General features: G+C 41.6%; 2 protein-coding genes across 4 annotated transcripts in view; one reads left to right on the top strand and one right to left on the bottom strand.

Moving 5' to 3' along the window:
• The first annotated feature begins 688 nt into the window (after positions 1 to 688).
• Positions 689 to 13,912, top strand: CLCC1 (chloride channel CLIC like 1). Its single transcript, XM_083868030.1, has 11 exons — positions 689 to 825; positions 2,534 to 2,626; positions 3,403 to 3,510; positions 4,910 to 5,131; positions 6,100 to 6,240; positions 7,366 to 7,459; positions 8,577 to 8,674; positions 8,756 to 8,902; positions 9,509 to 9,772; positions 10,294 to 10,528; positions 13,772 to 13,912. Exons 1-10 carry the CDS (start codon positions 694 to 696, stop codon positions 10,507 to 10,509), a joined length of 1,515 nt encoding a protein of 504 aa, XP_083724156.1. The 5' UTR covers positions 689 to 693; the 3' UTR covers positions 10,510 to 10,528; positions 13,772 to 13,912.
• GPSM2 (G protein signaling modulator 2) overlaps positions 11,336 to 16,591 on the bottom strand; it is a 26,614-nt gene continuing 21,358 nt past the window's right edge. The window contains exons 11-14 of one of the 3 annotated variants that reach the window (XM_083868029.1): positions 14,662 to 14,838; positions 13,754 to 13,916; positions 13,402 to 13,613; positions 11,337 to 12,032 (exon numbers count right to left, since the gene is read on the bottom strand). In XM_083868029.1, the coding sequence (XP_083724155.1) occupies positions 11,868 to 12,032; positions 13,402 to 13,613; positions 13,754 to 13,916; positions 14,662 to 14,838 (717 nt within the window). In that variant the 3' untranslated portion in view covers positions 11,337 to 11,867. Of the gene's footprint in view, positions 12,033 to 13,401; positions 13,614 to 13,753; positions 13,917 to 14,661; positions 14,839 to 16,591 lie in introns of all 3 variants that reach the window. The other 2 variants (XM_083868027.1, XM_083868028.1) reach the window with 2 other exon arrangements.

Raw genomic sequence — 16,591 nt, 5'->3', positions numbered from 1 at the left:
GCATATATGTTTTGTGTCCATGTGCTCCTGCAGAGTGTGTTTATCAGTGACAATCCAGTTTCTGTTGCTCAGCACTTTGCACCTGAGGGTTGCTGAACATTTTCAGACTCTGGTCTGGCCAGGAGAGTTTGTTGGACATGACCAGACTCAACAGTGGGTGAATCTGTGACTGTGGTAGCTCTTACTGAATGTGCCTGGGCTCACAGTTCTGCACTGGCTCTGTGCTTCCTTTTTTAGTGCTGAATTGGCCATCCCTCACAATCAAAGACACCCCCAGCCCCTCTGGTAGCTGAAGAACAGCTGAAATGCAAGGGGTGTTTTTCTGCCAAATCTTCTTAATGTGGCAGAAAAACTTGCTTTACTGTTAACACAATGCCCTTGTGGTGAAGTGTGCTGGAGTTCTGCACTGCTTTATTATCATATTTAGCAATGCTGAACTCTGTGCTACACCTGCTGATAACAAAGTCAGGGGTATTGATCCACTCATATAATACAGTTTATTGTGCATGTTACTGCCAGCAGTTTCCTTGGGAAAAAATATAAAAGTGAATTTAAAACTGCTTAATGGAGAAATAAGTTTTTAAAAAGCTCCGCTTATAGTTTTTCTCATATAAGACTGTTTAATTTTTTTTATGCAGCATGTTACACTCTGACCTAAATACCTGAATTTCTTGTTCTATTCGGTGATATAGGATGCTGTTTCCTTTGGTGTTGTGTGCAGTTGTGCTGACAGGGAGCTGCAAAGTTCAAGAAGATGAATGGATTGACCCCACAGATATGCTCAATTATGATGCAGCATCAGGAACAATGAGAAGACCTTATAAGGTAGAAAAAGAAAGGGTGTGTGTCTCTCCCGAAAAAGCTAAATGCTGTTGGAAGATTGCTCTTTAAATGGTGACAGTAGATAATGGTAGCAGTATGGTGTTTTTAAGGGCTTATTATGTTGTGTCTGATTCCATGCACAGAAAAGTCTTTGTGTCCATGGTCAAAATTGCAAAGGAAAGAACAGTGTAATTAGTTTAGGACCTTTCCCTGGTGAGCTTCTGTTGCACTCAGATCAAGTCATATCAAGCAGGCTTTTTGTATTTTCACAGGTGGAGCTTGATTTATGCAGATTGTGGCACCACAGGCTACTGCTCTAAGTACTGGGTTAAGCAACTCTTGCTAGTTTCTCAAGTATAGTGTTAAATATCTTGAAAATCAGGTTCCTCTGATAGAAGTTGGGGGAGTTAATTATTGTAGTTTATTTTAATTAAGCAGTTTCCTAGCAATAGGAATGAGTTTCCCATTTCTTGTGTGGGACTATTGTGAATGTCAATGGTGTTTTGTAATGCTGAGCCTCAGTTTCCAAAAACAAGATCAGAATAGGGATTGAGTGCTGTACTTTTAATGGTTCATTAACATTGAAGAGAAGATGAAGTAGGAAAAAACTTAGTTCCAGCAAGATGAATTGTATTCTCTGTATTGTATGAGGAGCAGACTCTAAATACCATGAGATACATGTTGGTTGTCTTGTGCATATGTGCACATATGGCACTGTAAACTGGGGGTGGTTATAAGGGCACCCTTGATTTTTGCCATGATTCAGCTTTCAAGTTTGGTTTTACAGTTCTTGAACAATACTGTTTAAGCACTACAGAACATAATTTTCTGGACCTTAGAAGATGCAGAGTGCATAATTGCTGTCCACAGCTTTCCTCATCAACCTCCAACTTCTCCAAGTCCCCCTGATAGTCATTAGCATCCTTAAGATCCAGCAGCAGACTTTGAAGTCTTTAGGCCTGGAGCCCAACTGCTTCAGCTTTTATTTAAAAAGTAATAGCTTTATTGTTGTCTCCTGCAAAAACAAAACTGCATCTTAAACGAAAAAGTTACTGCTTTATGTTAGTCCATTTTCTCAGGATTTCTTTTCTGCTCTGCAGAGAGTTTTTAGGTGGGCAGGCTGTGTGTGTTCAAGCCCTCAAAACCAAACTTTGTTTCAGCGTGAGTTCACTGATTGAGGTGCTGTTGTCCTTTCTCTTGGAGACTTCCCTCAGTGTGCACACCTGGTTGTGTGGAAGCAGCTCTGCTCAGACTGGGTGTGAGTAGTGAGCAGAAAACATGGAGTGCTCTGGAGCAGAGAAGGGCAGGCAGCCCAAAATGGGGTTGTGTTTACTTGCAGTCTGGCTGGTGGCGTGGCCAGCTGGACTGGGAATTTGCCTGGCTGAAAACTGCCCCTTTGCCTGCTGAGTCAGTTTTTAGCCAGTGCCATTATCTAATCTGATGCACTCTGTGGATCACCAGCACTCAAAGGAGGGGAAAGGGCAAGTGGGGGAGGACAGGCAAGACCTCACCTTTTGAAGGCAGCATGCATTTAGATAAACTCAAAGCAGTTGTCCATCTGGAGCGTCATTGAGGAGTATTAGCAGCGAAGATCTGTACTCAGCTTTTAGCTCCTTTGCTCCTTCTAGAGTGATATGACTGTAAAAGTGTAACAGGGCATGTTGATCAAATTCTTGGATTCTAAAAATATGTTTTTCTTCTGTAATTTTAGTCAAACTACCAAGACTCTGAGGAGAAGGCTGTGGATACACTCAATACTGAAATCTCACATTGTTCCAGGGTAGTAGATTCCTTGCAACACAAGGTTTGTTCTTCAGAATATTTTCCAGTGTTTTATAGTTTGTGCTTTCTGATGATGCTCTTCTGGATAGTATCAAACAGGTGCATTGCTGGCATAATTTATGCTTTATGGAGGGGAAACCTCTAGGCAGAGACTGGAAGTGGTTTGAATTAATTTTCAAGTTGTTGTTCTGCCTACACATCTCCTGAAGTATTTTATAGTGTAACAAAACTGATAGGAGCTGGGTGCTTCTGTCCAGTGTCAACAGTTTAAAGGTGTGGTGCTGATGTTAGCCCTTGCTGTTCTCAAGCTGTTCAGTCCTGTTTGATTTTAAGGGGTGGGTTGTGGGCACAGAGACCAGGGCAATGTGCAGAGCTGCAGCTCTCCGGTGCTGCTGTCAGACCCCTCCCAGGATGTGGGGATGCCCTCACTGCCCTCAGCTATTTGGACGCCCAGTGGGATATGTGTCATTTTAATGTTGTTTTAGTTACTTAGTATTTTTAGCAGTTCCCGCTTTTTTTTCCTGATGTAAACATAAAATGTAAGGCGATCCAGATGTATACATTTGTTTCTTGCCTTACTGAGGTCAGGATTTGAATATTACTAGCAGATGTGAAATCTCCAGTACTGGCCAGTCCCATGGAAAGTAGTATCTTCAGTAGCTGCATATTGCTTTTTATCTGGCATACTAACCATCATTGCTAAACTGAAGAAATGTGTTGGTACATTTGGAGTTTTTTCTCTCCTCTGAAGAAGCTGGTTTGAGCAAAGTGAATAAATGTATCTTTGTACAACTGCAGATTGCAGAGTGTGAGAAGAGGATTGCCAAATCACATGAGAGCCGGAGCTTTTATATTTTTAAGCGATACTTGAATAAGATTTTAAATGAAGCTGGAAAACTTGGCCTTGTAAGTATTTGAACAGTAATTTTAAAAAATACTTAATTAAAATGAATTCATATTACTGCTTTATGTAGTTTTCACACTTACCAAGCATTGGTTAATTATGCTGGTGTACTTTAAATGAAATGGAAGGGAACTGAATGGCAAAGGAAAAGGTAACAGAAGTATGTGCATCCAGTACTGCTCAGGAGACACAGTTGTCATTTGATCTGTAAAGCATCCAAAGGAAGGGTTTGTGAATTCAGTGTATCTAAACATCTGTTGCTGGAATGCAGCTATAGGAACACCTTGTTCTGGTCATGTTAATGGTTGGAAACTGGAAGGAGCCAGATTTGGGTTGTTTGTTGTAGTCTAAGGCCTATATTGTAGGTGTACCATGTTAACCTGCAGAGGGTGGAAGCGAGGACAGGTAACCTGGGAAGAGTGCAGAGAGATTGTCCAAGCAAGGACAAGGATCAGTTTAGGAAAGCTACAGCCCTGATAGAATTAAACCCCTAAGGAAGGGATGCCATTCAGAGAGACCCTGAGAGGCTTGAGAGAGGTGCGTCCATGCAAAGCTCCTAAGTTCAGTCAGAGGTGCAAGGTCCTGTACATGTGTTGGGGCAATGCCTGGAACAAGAATAGCCTTGAGTAGGGAATGGATTGGGCCTGTCTCTTGGGAGAAAGACTTGGGAGTGTCAGTGAACCTGGCAATGTGAGCTTGCAGCCCAGAAAGCCAAGTGCACCTTGGGCTGCACCCAGAGCAGTGTGGGCAGCGGGACAGGGAGGGGACTGTGCCCCTCTGCTCTGGTGAGACCCAACCTGCAGTGCTGAGTCCAGCTCTGGGGGCCCAGTGTAGGGGAGAACATGGACCTGTTAAAGCAAGAAGAGGTATTGGAGGGAGGGAGTGGCTGCATAGTTGTTGTCTGGGCACTTTATTATATTGTCTTTGGAGATTTTGTTTATTCAGAGGTAGAAGAATTGATTTTTAATAATTGATTTGCTTAATAAGCAAAATCACTGTTAAATAAAGAACATTATATTTAGCAAGATAAAGGTTACTATTTTAGTATATAGCAGTTCCTATCTGTATTATCCAGCTGTGACCAAGGCACGTATAATGTGTATGTAACTTGTTAATGAGCACTGGTTCTGAAATCTTAGTAACAGGTGAGATAATTCACTTTGGGTTTTTTAGGGTTTTTTCAGTAGAATTGAAGGATTACAAACCAATTGAATTGTGTTTCATGTAGTTTAGATGAACAAAAATGTTACAGAATCATAGTGTGCCTCCTGTCCCATGTTTTCATCCTGCTTCAGAGGGATTCTGGTACAGGATGAATATGATCAGGTTTTGGCCTATGGATGCATTTCTATTTCCAAATAAGCCACTTTTAGCCATTGTTTTGCTCTGCTTTGAGTTCAGCCTGAGGAGAACGTGGGCCACGTCCATTACGATGCTGAGATCATTCTCACCAGACAGACGTATCTGGAGATGCTGAGGTTTGTCAATGAGGAAGCCTGGCAGCCAGGGGCCCTGGATGAGGCACTCAGTGATATTTTGATCAATTTTAAACACCATGATGATCAAGCCTGGCGATGGAGATTTGAAGATGCCTTTGGAATTGATCTATATAATTTGTTTTTGGTAAGAGAATAAAGGTTGATTATTGGTTTTAGTTGCTGTTTTCTTCACTTTCTCTGTGTTTTCTGGTGTGGGTTTTTTTTTTTTTCTTGTCTTTTATATCTGTGCTGCCAGACTCATTGTGCTCTAGCTCTTTCTTACCACGAGAACTGACATCTTATGCATTATAGATCTTCCAGGTTTGTCTCTTGTTCATGTAGTTGTTGAAGCTGTTGGCTCCTCTAAGAGTTGGAATAGATTTATACTGAGACAAGTATATATTTGAACTCCTATAGGTCAGAGGCTTTTGCAAATTTTGTGCAAAAAAATGTATAGTGTTGGAGAGGAGAGCATGACTCTGGGATTTGGAGTGCTAAGCTGAGGATCTCTAATAAGCTGAAATTTCTGAATAAGTCTTTACAATTCAGGATATGCCAATGTTTTATGCTGACATGACCTTGCAAGTAGCCTTTCTAGATTTGAGGGGTCCCTGGAAGCCAGACGACAAAAGCAGGCTGTCAGTAACCTCTGATAGGGGTCCTCAGGTGGAGAGGCATTGTGAAGTGCTTCTCTGAAGTCTTGCTGCTGATACCCAAACTGTAACTTAGTCTCTTTACCAAAGTGCAGGAGTTGGCAGCAGTTTTCTGTGGTTCATAGCAGGCACAAACTGCTGAAGCACTGACTGACATAAATTTGATAATTTAGAAGTGTGGTCACTAATGTAACAAACATTCTAAGGAAGAAAGAACTAAATATCACAAGAAACAAATGATCAACTGCAATGTAAGGCAGGAATGAATATTAGTACTGCCACGAAAGTGTTCTGCCTTGTGCTGCTCAGATGGGCTGTGGAAACAAGGAAAAACTTCTCAGCTTTCTGTGTAAATGACATTAGTAAAAAAAAAAAAGTTGGAAGTTTCTTCATGTGTACTTTCAGTAAGCTTGGAAAGTTCCAAATGTGGGTCGTAATTTTTTCTTCTTTTCTTTTTCAGCTACTCTTGTGCTTACTGTGCATTGTAATTATAATAGCAACAGAACTCTGGACACGTATTCTTTGGTTTGTTCAGCTAAAACGTATTTTATTAATAAATTTTTTCATCAGTTTTGCATGGAATTGGCTTTACTTGTATAAGGTAAGTTCTGTCATCTTAATGGCTTTTTGGCTTAGAACTTTACAGTTAAGAGGGAGTTAAGGTTGTTTAGTTCCTTTGGTTAGTTTACACATAGCTTCTAATTAACTGCAAAATAAAGGGGTAAACATTTTCTTTTGCATGTTGATGGGTGTGTTAGGTATAAAGGACAAAAGAAACCCTGGCTACTTTATCCTGCTGTAGAGATGCACAAAATACAGAGAACACTAGAATTCTGATTTCACTACATGGGCAAGGCAGATTTCACCTCTGACTAAAGCAGCTTGGTAGAAAAGTTACACAGAAATACATCTCGAGATTTTTCCTTAAGATTCCCTGGTAGAAACTGTGTCTGATGTGACAGACCAGATAAATGCCTCATTAATGGTGATTAAGTGGCTGATGGTACAATAAGATCAGTTTTGTTGAGGAGGAATTTAAGCTACCAGATCAACGCCCAGCCACAAAATCTTCCCTCACATCTTGTCAATCAGGATTGAAGTGTACAGCCTGTCAGAGCCAGGGACAGCAGAGTGTGGAGAGTGGGGTGGCTCTGGCATGGGGGTGGAATGCCATGCTTGGGTTCAGGCAATGAAGAATGTTGGGTTTGCAACAGATGATTTGACTGAATTTTTTCTGTTTTGATTATCAGTTGCAAACTGTAAGGCAAAACTATAATATTTACAAGTATTTCTTATGGGAATTATTTGAAAATAAAAGAGGATGTTTTAACTAGTAATTGCATGACAGCTGTGTCTTTATTCCAGAAATGTTTTAAGGAATGATGTCATCAGTTTACTTGTGCCTTGAACTTGTATGTTTGAATATTGGAGTTTGGTCCTTTGGCACTTCTGACTCCTTTTGGAGAATAACTTGGAGGTAGCCATTATCTCAGGGGTTTTGTCCATTCCTAGGAAGTTCTTAGAATTTAACTCCACTAAATTGTTTCAGTAGTAAACTTCTCTAAATACATATGACATGGGGAATTGTCATTACAAGGGACAATGGGGAAATTGTCATGTACATGGAGAGCTATGGCAAGGCTGCTGAGAGCACCCAGGGGTAGGTGAGGAGCAGCATTCCTGGCTGCAGCAGCCGGGCCCATGTTCCCCCGTGCTGTCCCCGCAGTTGGCCTTCGCCCAGCACCAGGCAGAGATCGCCAAGATGGGGCAGTTCGACAGTGTCTGTGTGGAGAAGCTGGACTGGCGGGGGACTCTCTTCGGTAAGTGCTTCTCTTGGTGCCTTGTAGTAGTAGTTAGGATCACAAAATATCCATTTACATATCCCAGAATACGCAGATTTCTTCATGAGTAGTACAGGGCATTTTCTTCAATACGTGATTATGTGGTTTTACCATTTTTCCATCCCATAAGACTTTGTTTTCTAGGCCTTGGGAGGAGAGCTGATCACAGCACTGTCCTTGGAGTATGTCATGGTGTTATTTCTTTTTCTTGTAACTTATCTGTGGTTCCCCAGCCACGGTCCCCAATACCATTCAGTGCTGTTTACTAAAGACAGGCAGGCAGAGTTCAGGACAAGGATTCTTTTTTTTTTTTTTTTTTTTTTTTTTAATGTATCAGGTCTGTGAGTACAGTGGATTTCAGGAATTGGATCTGGAATTGTTTATTTATGTGTTACTATTTTACAGAGAAGGCTGATTTTTTTATTAGCTGTTATTTCTATCCAGTGCTGTAGCAGGTACATGAAGGCTGGCAGTTCTTAAAGAGTGCTTGTTATGGTCTTCCCTGTGTAATTTCTTGGCTCTGTTCTGGTTTTGATACATGTCAATGATTTATGTTCTGAATGCAGTAAAACTGAACTACAGAAACACTGATGTCTTGAATCACTTGTTTATAATGTAAAAGTTCTCTTAAGAAGTAAGACTTCCTGCTTGTAACTAAACCAGACCCTTGAATTTAGCAAACCAAGTAGATGATTTCAATCTCCCTGCAGCCTGGCAGAGGAGCAATAACACAGAGTGATGCTGTGGCAGTAGTAGTTGTGGACACACTGTGCAAGTTCATTGTTTCCACAGATGAGACTCTTTTCCCTGAGGCTTCTGGGAACTGATCTCACCTAAAGAGCTTTCTTGATTATACATGGGAAAACTTCAGGTTCTTCTCTTTCTTTCCAGCCTTCCCTCTCCTTCCTGCATCCCCTTGACTGGATAAACTGTACTGCCAGGCAAATCTCAGATATGTAAAAATAAATCTCACTTTTGAGCTGTATCTAGAAGAGTTCTCTTCCATCTATAACTGAAATGCTCCTTTCTGTATTGCTGCTGTTCACAAAATGTGTTTTTAAGAAGTAATAAAAATATGTCTCTGCTTTGACTTCAGAATGGCTTAGAAGTACATGGACGTTTCAGGATGATCCCTGTCAGAAGTATTATGAAACTCTGCTTGTAAATCCTATTTTGCTGGTTCCACCAACAAAGGTATGTGCCAAGCCCAAAGGGACTTGGTGGTTCATGGTGGTTGTTTGTGTGACAACACTGGTTTCCTGTTTATTTTTCTAGGCCTTGGCAATAACTTTCACCAACTTTGTAACTGAGCCTTTGAAGCATGTAGGACAAGGCATTGGTGAATTCATCAAGGCACTTATGAAGGAGATACCATTAATTCTGCAGGTTCCAGTGCTCATTATGATGGCTCTGGCTGTCCTGGTTTGTACACATTCTTCTTACATTTAAAAACTCAGTTTTATTTTTTTAAATATTAAATGTATTTATATTTATCTATTATATTACTTGTTTCTCATTTGTACAGCTGAACAGATTTGTTAGCAGAAAGAAATTACTTCTGCAAGGGAATTTTTTCTTGACAAAGGCTTCCTACTATAGTTGGTCTAGGAATTAAAAGAGCCAAGTTTTGTATTCAAAGTATATTCCTCTCCCACTCCCCAAGTGGGATATAGTAGCATTAAACTGCTTAGACTCTCTGACAGTTTATTGCACCTCACATCTTGAGGTGCAGTAAACTTACTCATGATGCTTTGGGTCATTACATCATGATGCATGTCGTTGGCATTTAACACAAAAGCATTGAGTTAGAGCCTTAAACATGTTTAGTGTAACACCAACAATGAACTGCAACCAGCCTGGCAGTTCCTGCAGCTTGGTCAGACTGCAGAAAGCTTGAGCTGGAGCTGTTCTCTTCACCTGAGCTTTTCATTTGGGGTCTTTCAGATATATGATAAGAAATCTGTGTGAAAACCAGAGGCTGCAGATATTTGGTGTTTTGCTTAGTTTGGGTTTTTTCCTCTCCCCCAGGCTTTTTTCTATGGTGCAGGATCATCAGTGTCTGCATTAAGATACTTAACATCTTCTCAGAAGAAGAGTCTTCCTCTGGCTGGCAGTGAGCAGGAGCAGCTCTCCGATGGGAGGCCAGTGGAGGAGTATCCTGTGCAGAAGGCTCTGTACGTGCCCAGGGGCCACCAGGACAGAGGGGACGCCCCGGCCAGGCCTCTCCCCACGCTGAGAGCCGGCGGTGGCGGCAGGAGCGCGGACACGGCATGCGATGAGCCCGATGCACAGGTACCACAGCCCCACGGGGCAGGGCCTCGGCTGGCTCCTGCTGCTCTGGGAGTGGGAGTAAACTGAGCACATTGCAGTGGCTCCTGCTAGAACACACCTAAACTACAGGCTTAACCCAGAGCTGGGCGAGAGAGGAGTTAAGGAAGTACACGTTCCGCTATGGAACAGTTTGATAGTGTTTTCTGGATGTTTTCTGGAAAAATATCTTACAGTGGCTAACTGTGGCAGGAGACTACTGAATTAAAACCCTTTATAGTAAAGACAACTTCAGTTTTGAGAGATAAGTATGTATGTCAGCCTCGGCAATCATGATAACCCACAGAAGAAATGTGGAGGAAAAAAGCAGTGCTGACTTCCCTGCAAACTACAGGGAACAAATTCAAAACAAGATTTATGCTCTATGTTTGGCTTATTTACATGTTTGGTTTCGTGAGAGAAAAAAAAATACCCTTTTCATGCCTTGTGTGAGCCCTGCCACTTTCGATTGCTTAATTAATAGATTATTATTAACTTTTTTGTAGAGCAGGTTGCACACTGAATCTGAAGTTCAAAGACTTGAAACTCTCAAAGCTGAAAACCTTAATGAAGAAACTGCACTTGAGCAGCAAAAACAGGAGACAGGCAAAGCAGGAGAAAACTGTGACCCTGATAAAAACCTAGAAGGGAAAAGTTCTGCCGTGGAACCATGTGAAGAGAAGAAAAAGAGTGTTTTACATGACTCCCAGGAAAGAGACTAAGGAAGACCCAGGCTCTGCTGTAAGTTTTGTCTAATCTTTACTTGGCATGTACTTGCTAATTCTGCTCTCATTTTCAAGTGTAGAAGAGAGAACATCAGTAAGCTGCAAGGTGGGCTTGTGAAATCTGGGAGAGTGAGTAAATGCAGTATGTCTGGAATCTGAAATAAAGGTGTTAACCTTTAAGTGGCCAAAAAAACCCCCAAGCTTCTGGAGTGGTGCTGCTTGTTGGAAATCAGGTTTATGTGATAAGTTTTGAGTAATTCCTGTAATGCTAAGTCCTAGCTCAGATGTCTCAGATCTGTCTTTGGGTTTATGTTCTTTAAAATCAGTTTGCTTCCTGTCAGCTCAGTTTTAGGACAGCTTATGGATTTCCTCCTGGTGTAATGATTTGCAGAGAGTGAGAACCTGATGTTGTAGCAGGCGGTGTTTAGGCAGTTCAGAGCTGAACAGGGCCAGGACCAGGAGCTGTTCTGGAGATGGACACTGCAGTGGTTGTTCCCCAGAACTCCCCCAGCCCAGCTCGTCCACAGCCAGAGCAGGAGAGGAGCTGAGGTAGGCACAGGAAGCAGCACCTGTGCAGTTCCTGTGTGTGACACTGCAAATTGGGGTGCTGCAGGAACTACCCCAGCCCCCTGGGAGTTGGTGCCCAGTGCCCACCAACCCTGTGATTCCTGGTGCATGGGCAGCTGTTTCTTGAAAGTAAGTACTCCTTGAAAACTTCTGCTGATTGCAAAACTGTTCTGAATTAATGTAGGAAACAGTTAACTAAATATTACAAAAAAAACATCATGTTTGAAAAAGCTATTTTTTATTAAACAGAATTAAAACTAGGGTTTAATTTTTTCATAGAAATGATTGTTTCTTCCAAACTGTGTTTCTGCAAAGAGACTAAATATTGAAGCTATTTATTTTTTTAAATTATTTTTTTTAAAAAAAAGTATAAAAGAAAACAGAACTTTTTTTCAGGAGGTACAAATCGGGGAAAAAATCAAGTTTCCTTTAAAAAGAACATAAAAATTTAAGTCTTACACTAGATTGAGACAGTGGTAGAATCCACTCATGAGCAATGAGAGAATTGACAGAGAAAAAAAATCATAATAATCTTGATAGACTAGAGGCAATTAAGAGGGAGACACAGTACCAGTACCTCAGATACTGCTCTGAAAGCAGCTGCCAACTGCAAGGGCAGTTCTATAACTACTGCTCACCAGTGTGATGCTGCTGCTATTGCAGTGCAAGATCAGGAAAAAGGAGACAAAGCTACTAAGTGTACTCATCTTAAAAAAGGCAAGTGTGCTTTTCCAGCAAACCCCAATGATTCCTAGGATGCTGCTGTACAGTACATTGCTCTGGGCTCTTCAGCTGGAGTTTGGTCCCTTTATAGCTGAGGGTAAGTGGACTCTCTGCTCATCCATTCTCTTCGCTTGTGAGCGCAAAATCAGGCTGAAAAAATCCTCATCTGGGACAGTGGGGCCTTTGGCAGCTCCTGGGGGAGCACATCTTTGATCATCCAGTCTGGAACCCTGTAGACAGACCAAGCAATAAAAGCTGCATGTTTACAAGACAATATGGAGTAAGTGAACAATATTAAGTGAAAAAACTACTAAAAGCTTTTGCTGTCAGATTTAAAGCTAGCAGAGAGATTTAATTTATAAGTTTTGTTTCAAGTAGAACTTGCTGAATTAAATTAAAGAGTCCAAGTGTAACTAAAATGGTTCCTCTGACATACTTGTCCCCCTGTGTCTGGAAATGACCCCCCCCCAGTTCAGTTCTTTGACATACTGCAAAATAAGATAAGTGTCCTTAGTTCAGGAGGAGAATTTTTAGCATTAATTAGCATTTCTGGTCCCATACACCAGGAAGTATGGTTGTCTTCCTTCCCTTACATAGGGACTGAAAAATGGCTGCAGTGGGGTAAGATTTGGGAAACCACTCCTTTGAAGGCCCCTTGCACACCCCCAGGGGAGGGGTGTTCTCCACAGGAACAGGCTGCTGCTGCAGGGAGCGTGGCCACAGGAGGAAAAGCTTTCAGTGCTGAGTGGACTTGGGACAGGCACCCTTGAGACACAAAAGGCTCAAAGGCAGCAACGCTTCTGTGCTTGCTTAAAACAGTAAAACCCTTCTTTGCTTGTTTAAAGCAGTAGCGTCTGTACTGATCAGAGGAGAGTAAATATTTTTCCATTCCTAAAAGCGAATATTTCTAGATTCTTTGCTTGACCCACAGAAGGAAACAGACAAGCTGCTACAACAGAACATGGTAGTTCAGCAGGCTGATGAACACTGTCACTGTAGACTCAATTCCAGGTGCTGTTTTCTCACCCAGGCTACCATACTTACTGACCTGTGGAGAACTCAGCATCTGAATTTTGTATTTTGGGCTGCCTATCAACCCATCAGACAAACCAGCAAGTCTTTAATTCTTTTTGGTCTAATTGGTATAGGCACATGCTCTAATTGAAAATCAGTCACCTCACTTGAATATTGCTATAAACTATCATTTAAACTTAACCTCATGGGAATGATTATACATTGTTACCACCAAAACCTGGATACTGAATTCTTTCAGTTGATAAATGAGGCTTCCTGCTGTGTCATGTGTCCTCCTTAGCAAGCCAGGTCTAAAGACTTAAAAACCATTTTGCATACTCCTTGTAATAGTCTCATAGTTTTTCTTCCCTTTTTAAGGATTTCTTACTTTTAATAGTTACTGTAGTATAAACACCAAAATTACACTTACTAGACAGTGGATAATTAAAAAGACCCCAACTCTACTCTTTTATTCTCTATCTTAAAGCACATGATAAAGGCAGTGGGCTCCTTGCAGGAGTTGAGTGGCAGGAGGCACAGATGAAGCCCCAGAGGCAGCAGCAGAGAAGGCTGTTGTTGACTCACCTGGCATTTCACGAGTATATCGAAGAAGTCGTCGTCCAGGTCGCGGCTGCTGCCGGCCACGAGGTGTCCCAGCACGGCCTGGCTCCCGCGCAGCCGCAGCCCGGGCAGGTCGCTGGCGCTGGCGCGTTGGTCGTCCAGGCGCCGGCTCTGCGAGCTGGCCAGCAGGTCCAGGAACTCGTCCGTGTGCGGGGACACCGCCGAGGTGGACAGGGCTGCCCAGGACACACACAACAAGTTACAGTTAGCCTAGGAGTCAGGCCATTGCTCTACCGAGCCTTGCATGCACGTACGGTATGGAAATAGTATTTGGCAAAAGTCAAGTCAAATACAGATTTTACTTTTAAAAAATTACATTTTATCATCGTTTTAGGTGGAGTAGAGGATGTTGCCACTGAAGCAGCTGAGAGTCCGTTCTTCTCCTGGAAGCAGCACCTCTGATCATCCATCCTGTTACTCTGGAACCGACTCAGCAGATCAAAGAACCCTTCGTCTGCCATTGTCTCACGACTGCTTTTCTGGAAAGGAGAAAATTTAGGGTATTCAACCTTAGAGTTCCTACAGCTGGGACAACTGCATCAGAGTTTCAGTCCAGTAATATTTTTGATATTTACATATCTGAAATTTATTAAATTAATTTTTTTAGTCAACCATTTCTATAGCCAGAGATCTATCATAGGAAGAAATGCTAGGGCAGCATTTTGGAGAGTGAAATATATTAGAAATGTTTCATTCTCTGAAATGGAAAGAAACAGTGCTCTGATCATGGTACAGTGGGAGTTAGTCCTCCTCAGCCTTTATCCAACAAAACCTCAAATGCCCATGAGAGGAAAAAGAACCAAGAGCAGCAATGAACAGTTGCCATTGTTTCCTCAGGTCTATGACCAAATAACTCAGTTCTTTTATTTTGAACTGACTTCTCTCAGGAGTGTAATAAACTAAAAAGTTTGTATGTCCAAAGTATCTCCCACTGCCTGAATCAGAAAAATTAGATGTGAGGTCTAGAAGAGACTTAGAAATAAACTTTGTTTGCAAGCTGAGCTCTAACTTCCACCAGGAATAAAATGTTTCAGTAATAGGAAAATCTTAAAGCTGGCACCACCCCTGAGAGAGCTGTAGAATGACAGATTCTGCACCAGTTTAGAGCCACAGTGTTTAAATCAAGTTAAACTGAACAAAGACAGATGCAGGAAGGTGTTTTCCACAGTTCTGATCACACAAAGATGAGTAAAGGCCATGATCTCCACAGCTCACCACACCTACCCTCTGAGAGTTTGGAAGTCGATGATCAATGGAATTACTGGCATCCTGCAAAACTTTGGAGGTGGTGCCATTTTTGTACTTTTTGCCTTTTAGTCGATTTACAAAATGAAGTTTTGCTGAAGTTTTGGCAACCAGTGGTTTCTGTTTAGCAAGAATCTCACTGTTCCAGTTTGGAACCTAAGAAAACAAGAGTCAGGAAATGAAGCCTTCTGATTTTATTTACCAGTACCTCTTACATGCTGCTGCTTTTCCTCCCCAAAATGAGGCAGCTTTACACTATTGTGTTCATGCAGCCACATGGATGTGGTTACTGATTCCTGAGCTGCTGTTAGCAGGTTAGTGCTGTTACTGCTCAGTCTGAGAACTGAACTGTGCTGTAACACCTGATGGATTAAAACATGATCAGATAGTGGTTTAATTAAACACACTGAAATTGTCCTTGTTGCTGCAGTGCAGAAAGGGCAGTTAATATAAGTGCTGAACTGCAGGCACAGCTGGCATTTCCCACCTGGCATTTTAAAACTAGAAAGAAAAAAAATTAAAACTGGCCCCATATTATACAAAGTGTTTATATAAAGCATTAGAGCAAAAGAAACCCTTATACAAAAGGAGCTACTCAACCAGCCTTCCCTCAAGTTTTGATGTACACAAACTTCCCAATAAAAACTGAAAAGAAAGAGAGACAAATGCCAGAACAAGAAAAAACAGGAATAACCATCTCCTTTTACTAAACAGCAGAATGGATAACTGTATCAACCTGAGAGATTTTCCCTAAAACTTCCTCTAAAATAAACAGAATTATCCACAACTGACAGACTCTTGTAGCTGAATAAAAACAACCCATTTTTTTTCCTGATTCAACACCAGAAATCACACAGTCACAAATCTTCCAGCAACAGTGCCTACCCAGTGGATTTCCCTTTTCAAGGTTTTACTGAACACCAGACTCTGAGAAGATGCCATCCTGTACAATCAGCCCCTGATGCTCAGGCAGAGGTTGCTCTATGTATGAGACATCTATGGAAGTTACTCTACTCAACAAGTACCTTGAAAACAGCCCTTTGTAAGCTTTAGACTGCAACAGTAACTTAATGGCAAAAATCTACAGGACACATTCTAGCATATTTAGGGCACAGGCTGTTAAGAGGATACATATTTTAAAAGAGCTCCCAGATAAATAAAATGCAGAGAATAAGAAAACCCAGGTGATAGTGGCCAAAGGTTACAAGGTTCCCTGCAGAGGCCTTGCCCTAGAGTAAATACGGAGTGTTTTTAAAGCAGTACCCAAAGAGGCTCTTGAGCACCAGTGCTGACTTCAGCTGTACTGACTGCATGTACACATGCTTGAGATTTTACTGATTAATATGACAGGTTTTGCCTCACTTGAAGAGATTGGAATTAGACATCCCAGTGTGGACAGAAAAATATCAATTTTAGTCTACCACTGGAGTCATTTATGCAGAACTGCCCACTGTTGAAAGGCAGAATGTGAAGGAAATCTCTCATAGACTGAGACAAGGATTTTAATCAGGAACACCCATCGCCAAGAGATTTCCGAGCTTGGGGAAGCTGTTTTGCCTGTGACTCAGTTGTAACATTTCTGAAATAGCAACCTTAAGATGGAGGTTGAAGCTTCTGATGGTTTGCAAGTTGGTTGAAATCTCCAGGTGAAAAACACAGCATGCATTTTAAGTGCCTAGAAAATGACTGTAACCAAAGAAAAAGTGTTCAGAAGAGCTAAGCTAAAGCTTAGGAATTTTATTCTGAATTACTTCCATGCTGCAACCTCGACCCATCTCTATAAAAAGATGAAAGAATTCCTTTGATGCTCATTATAGAACCTCATTCTTTCTCATTTGTGCAGGGAATAAAGCAAGCTTCCCACAAGCCATTACAGCCATTACCTGTCACACGCTGTTACCTACATGAC

This window comes from Zosterops lateralis (genome assembly GCF_965231275.1).
Source record: "Zosterops lateralis genome assembly, chromosome: 9".
In the NCBI taxonomy this organism is placed as follows: Eukaryota; Metazoa; Chordata; class Aves; order Passeriformes; family Zosteropidae; genus Zosterops; species Zosterops lateralis.
Note: the sequence above shows the minus strand (reverse complement) of the source record. Positions and strands in the feature narration are given on the sequence as shown.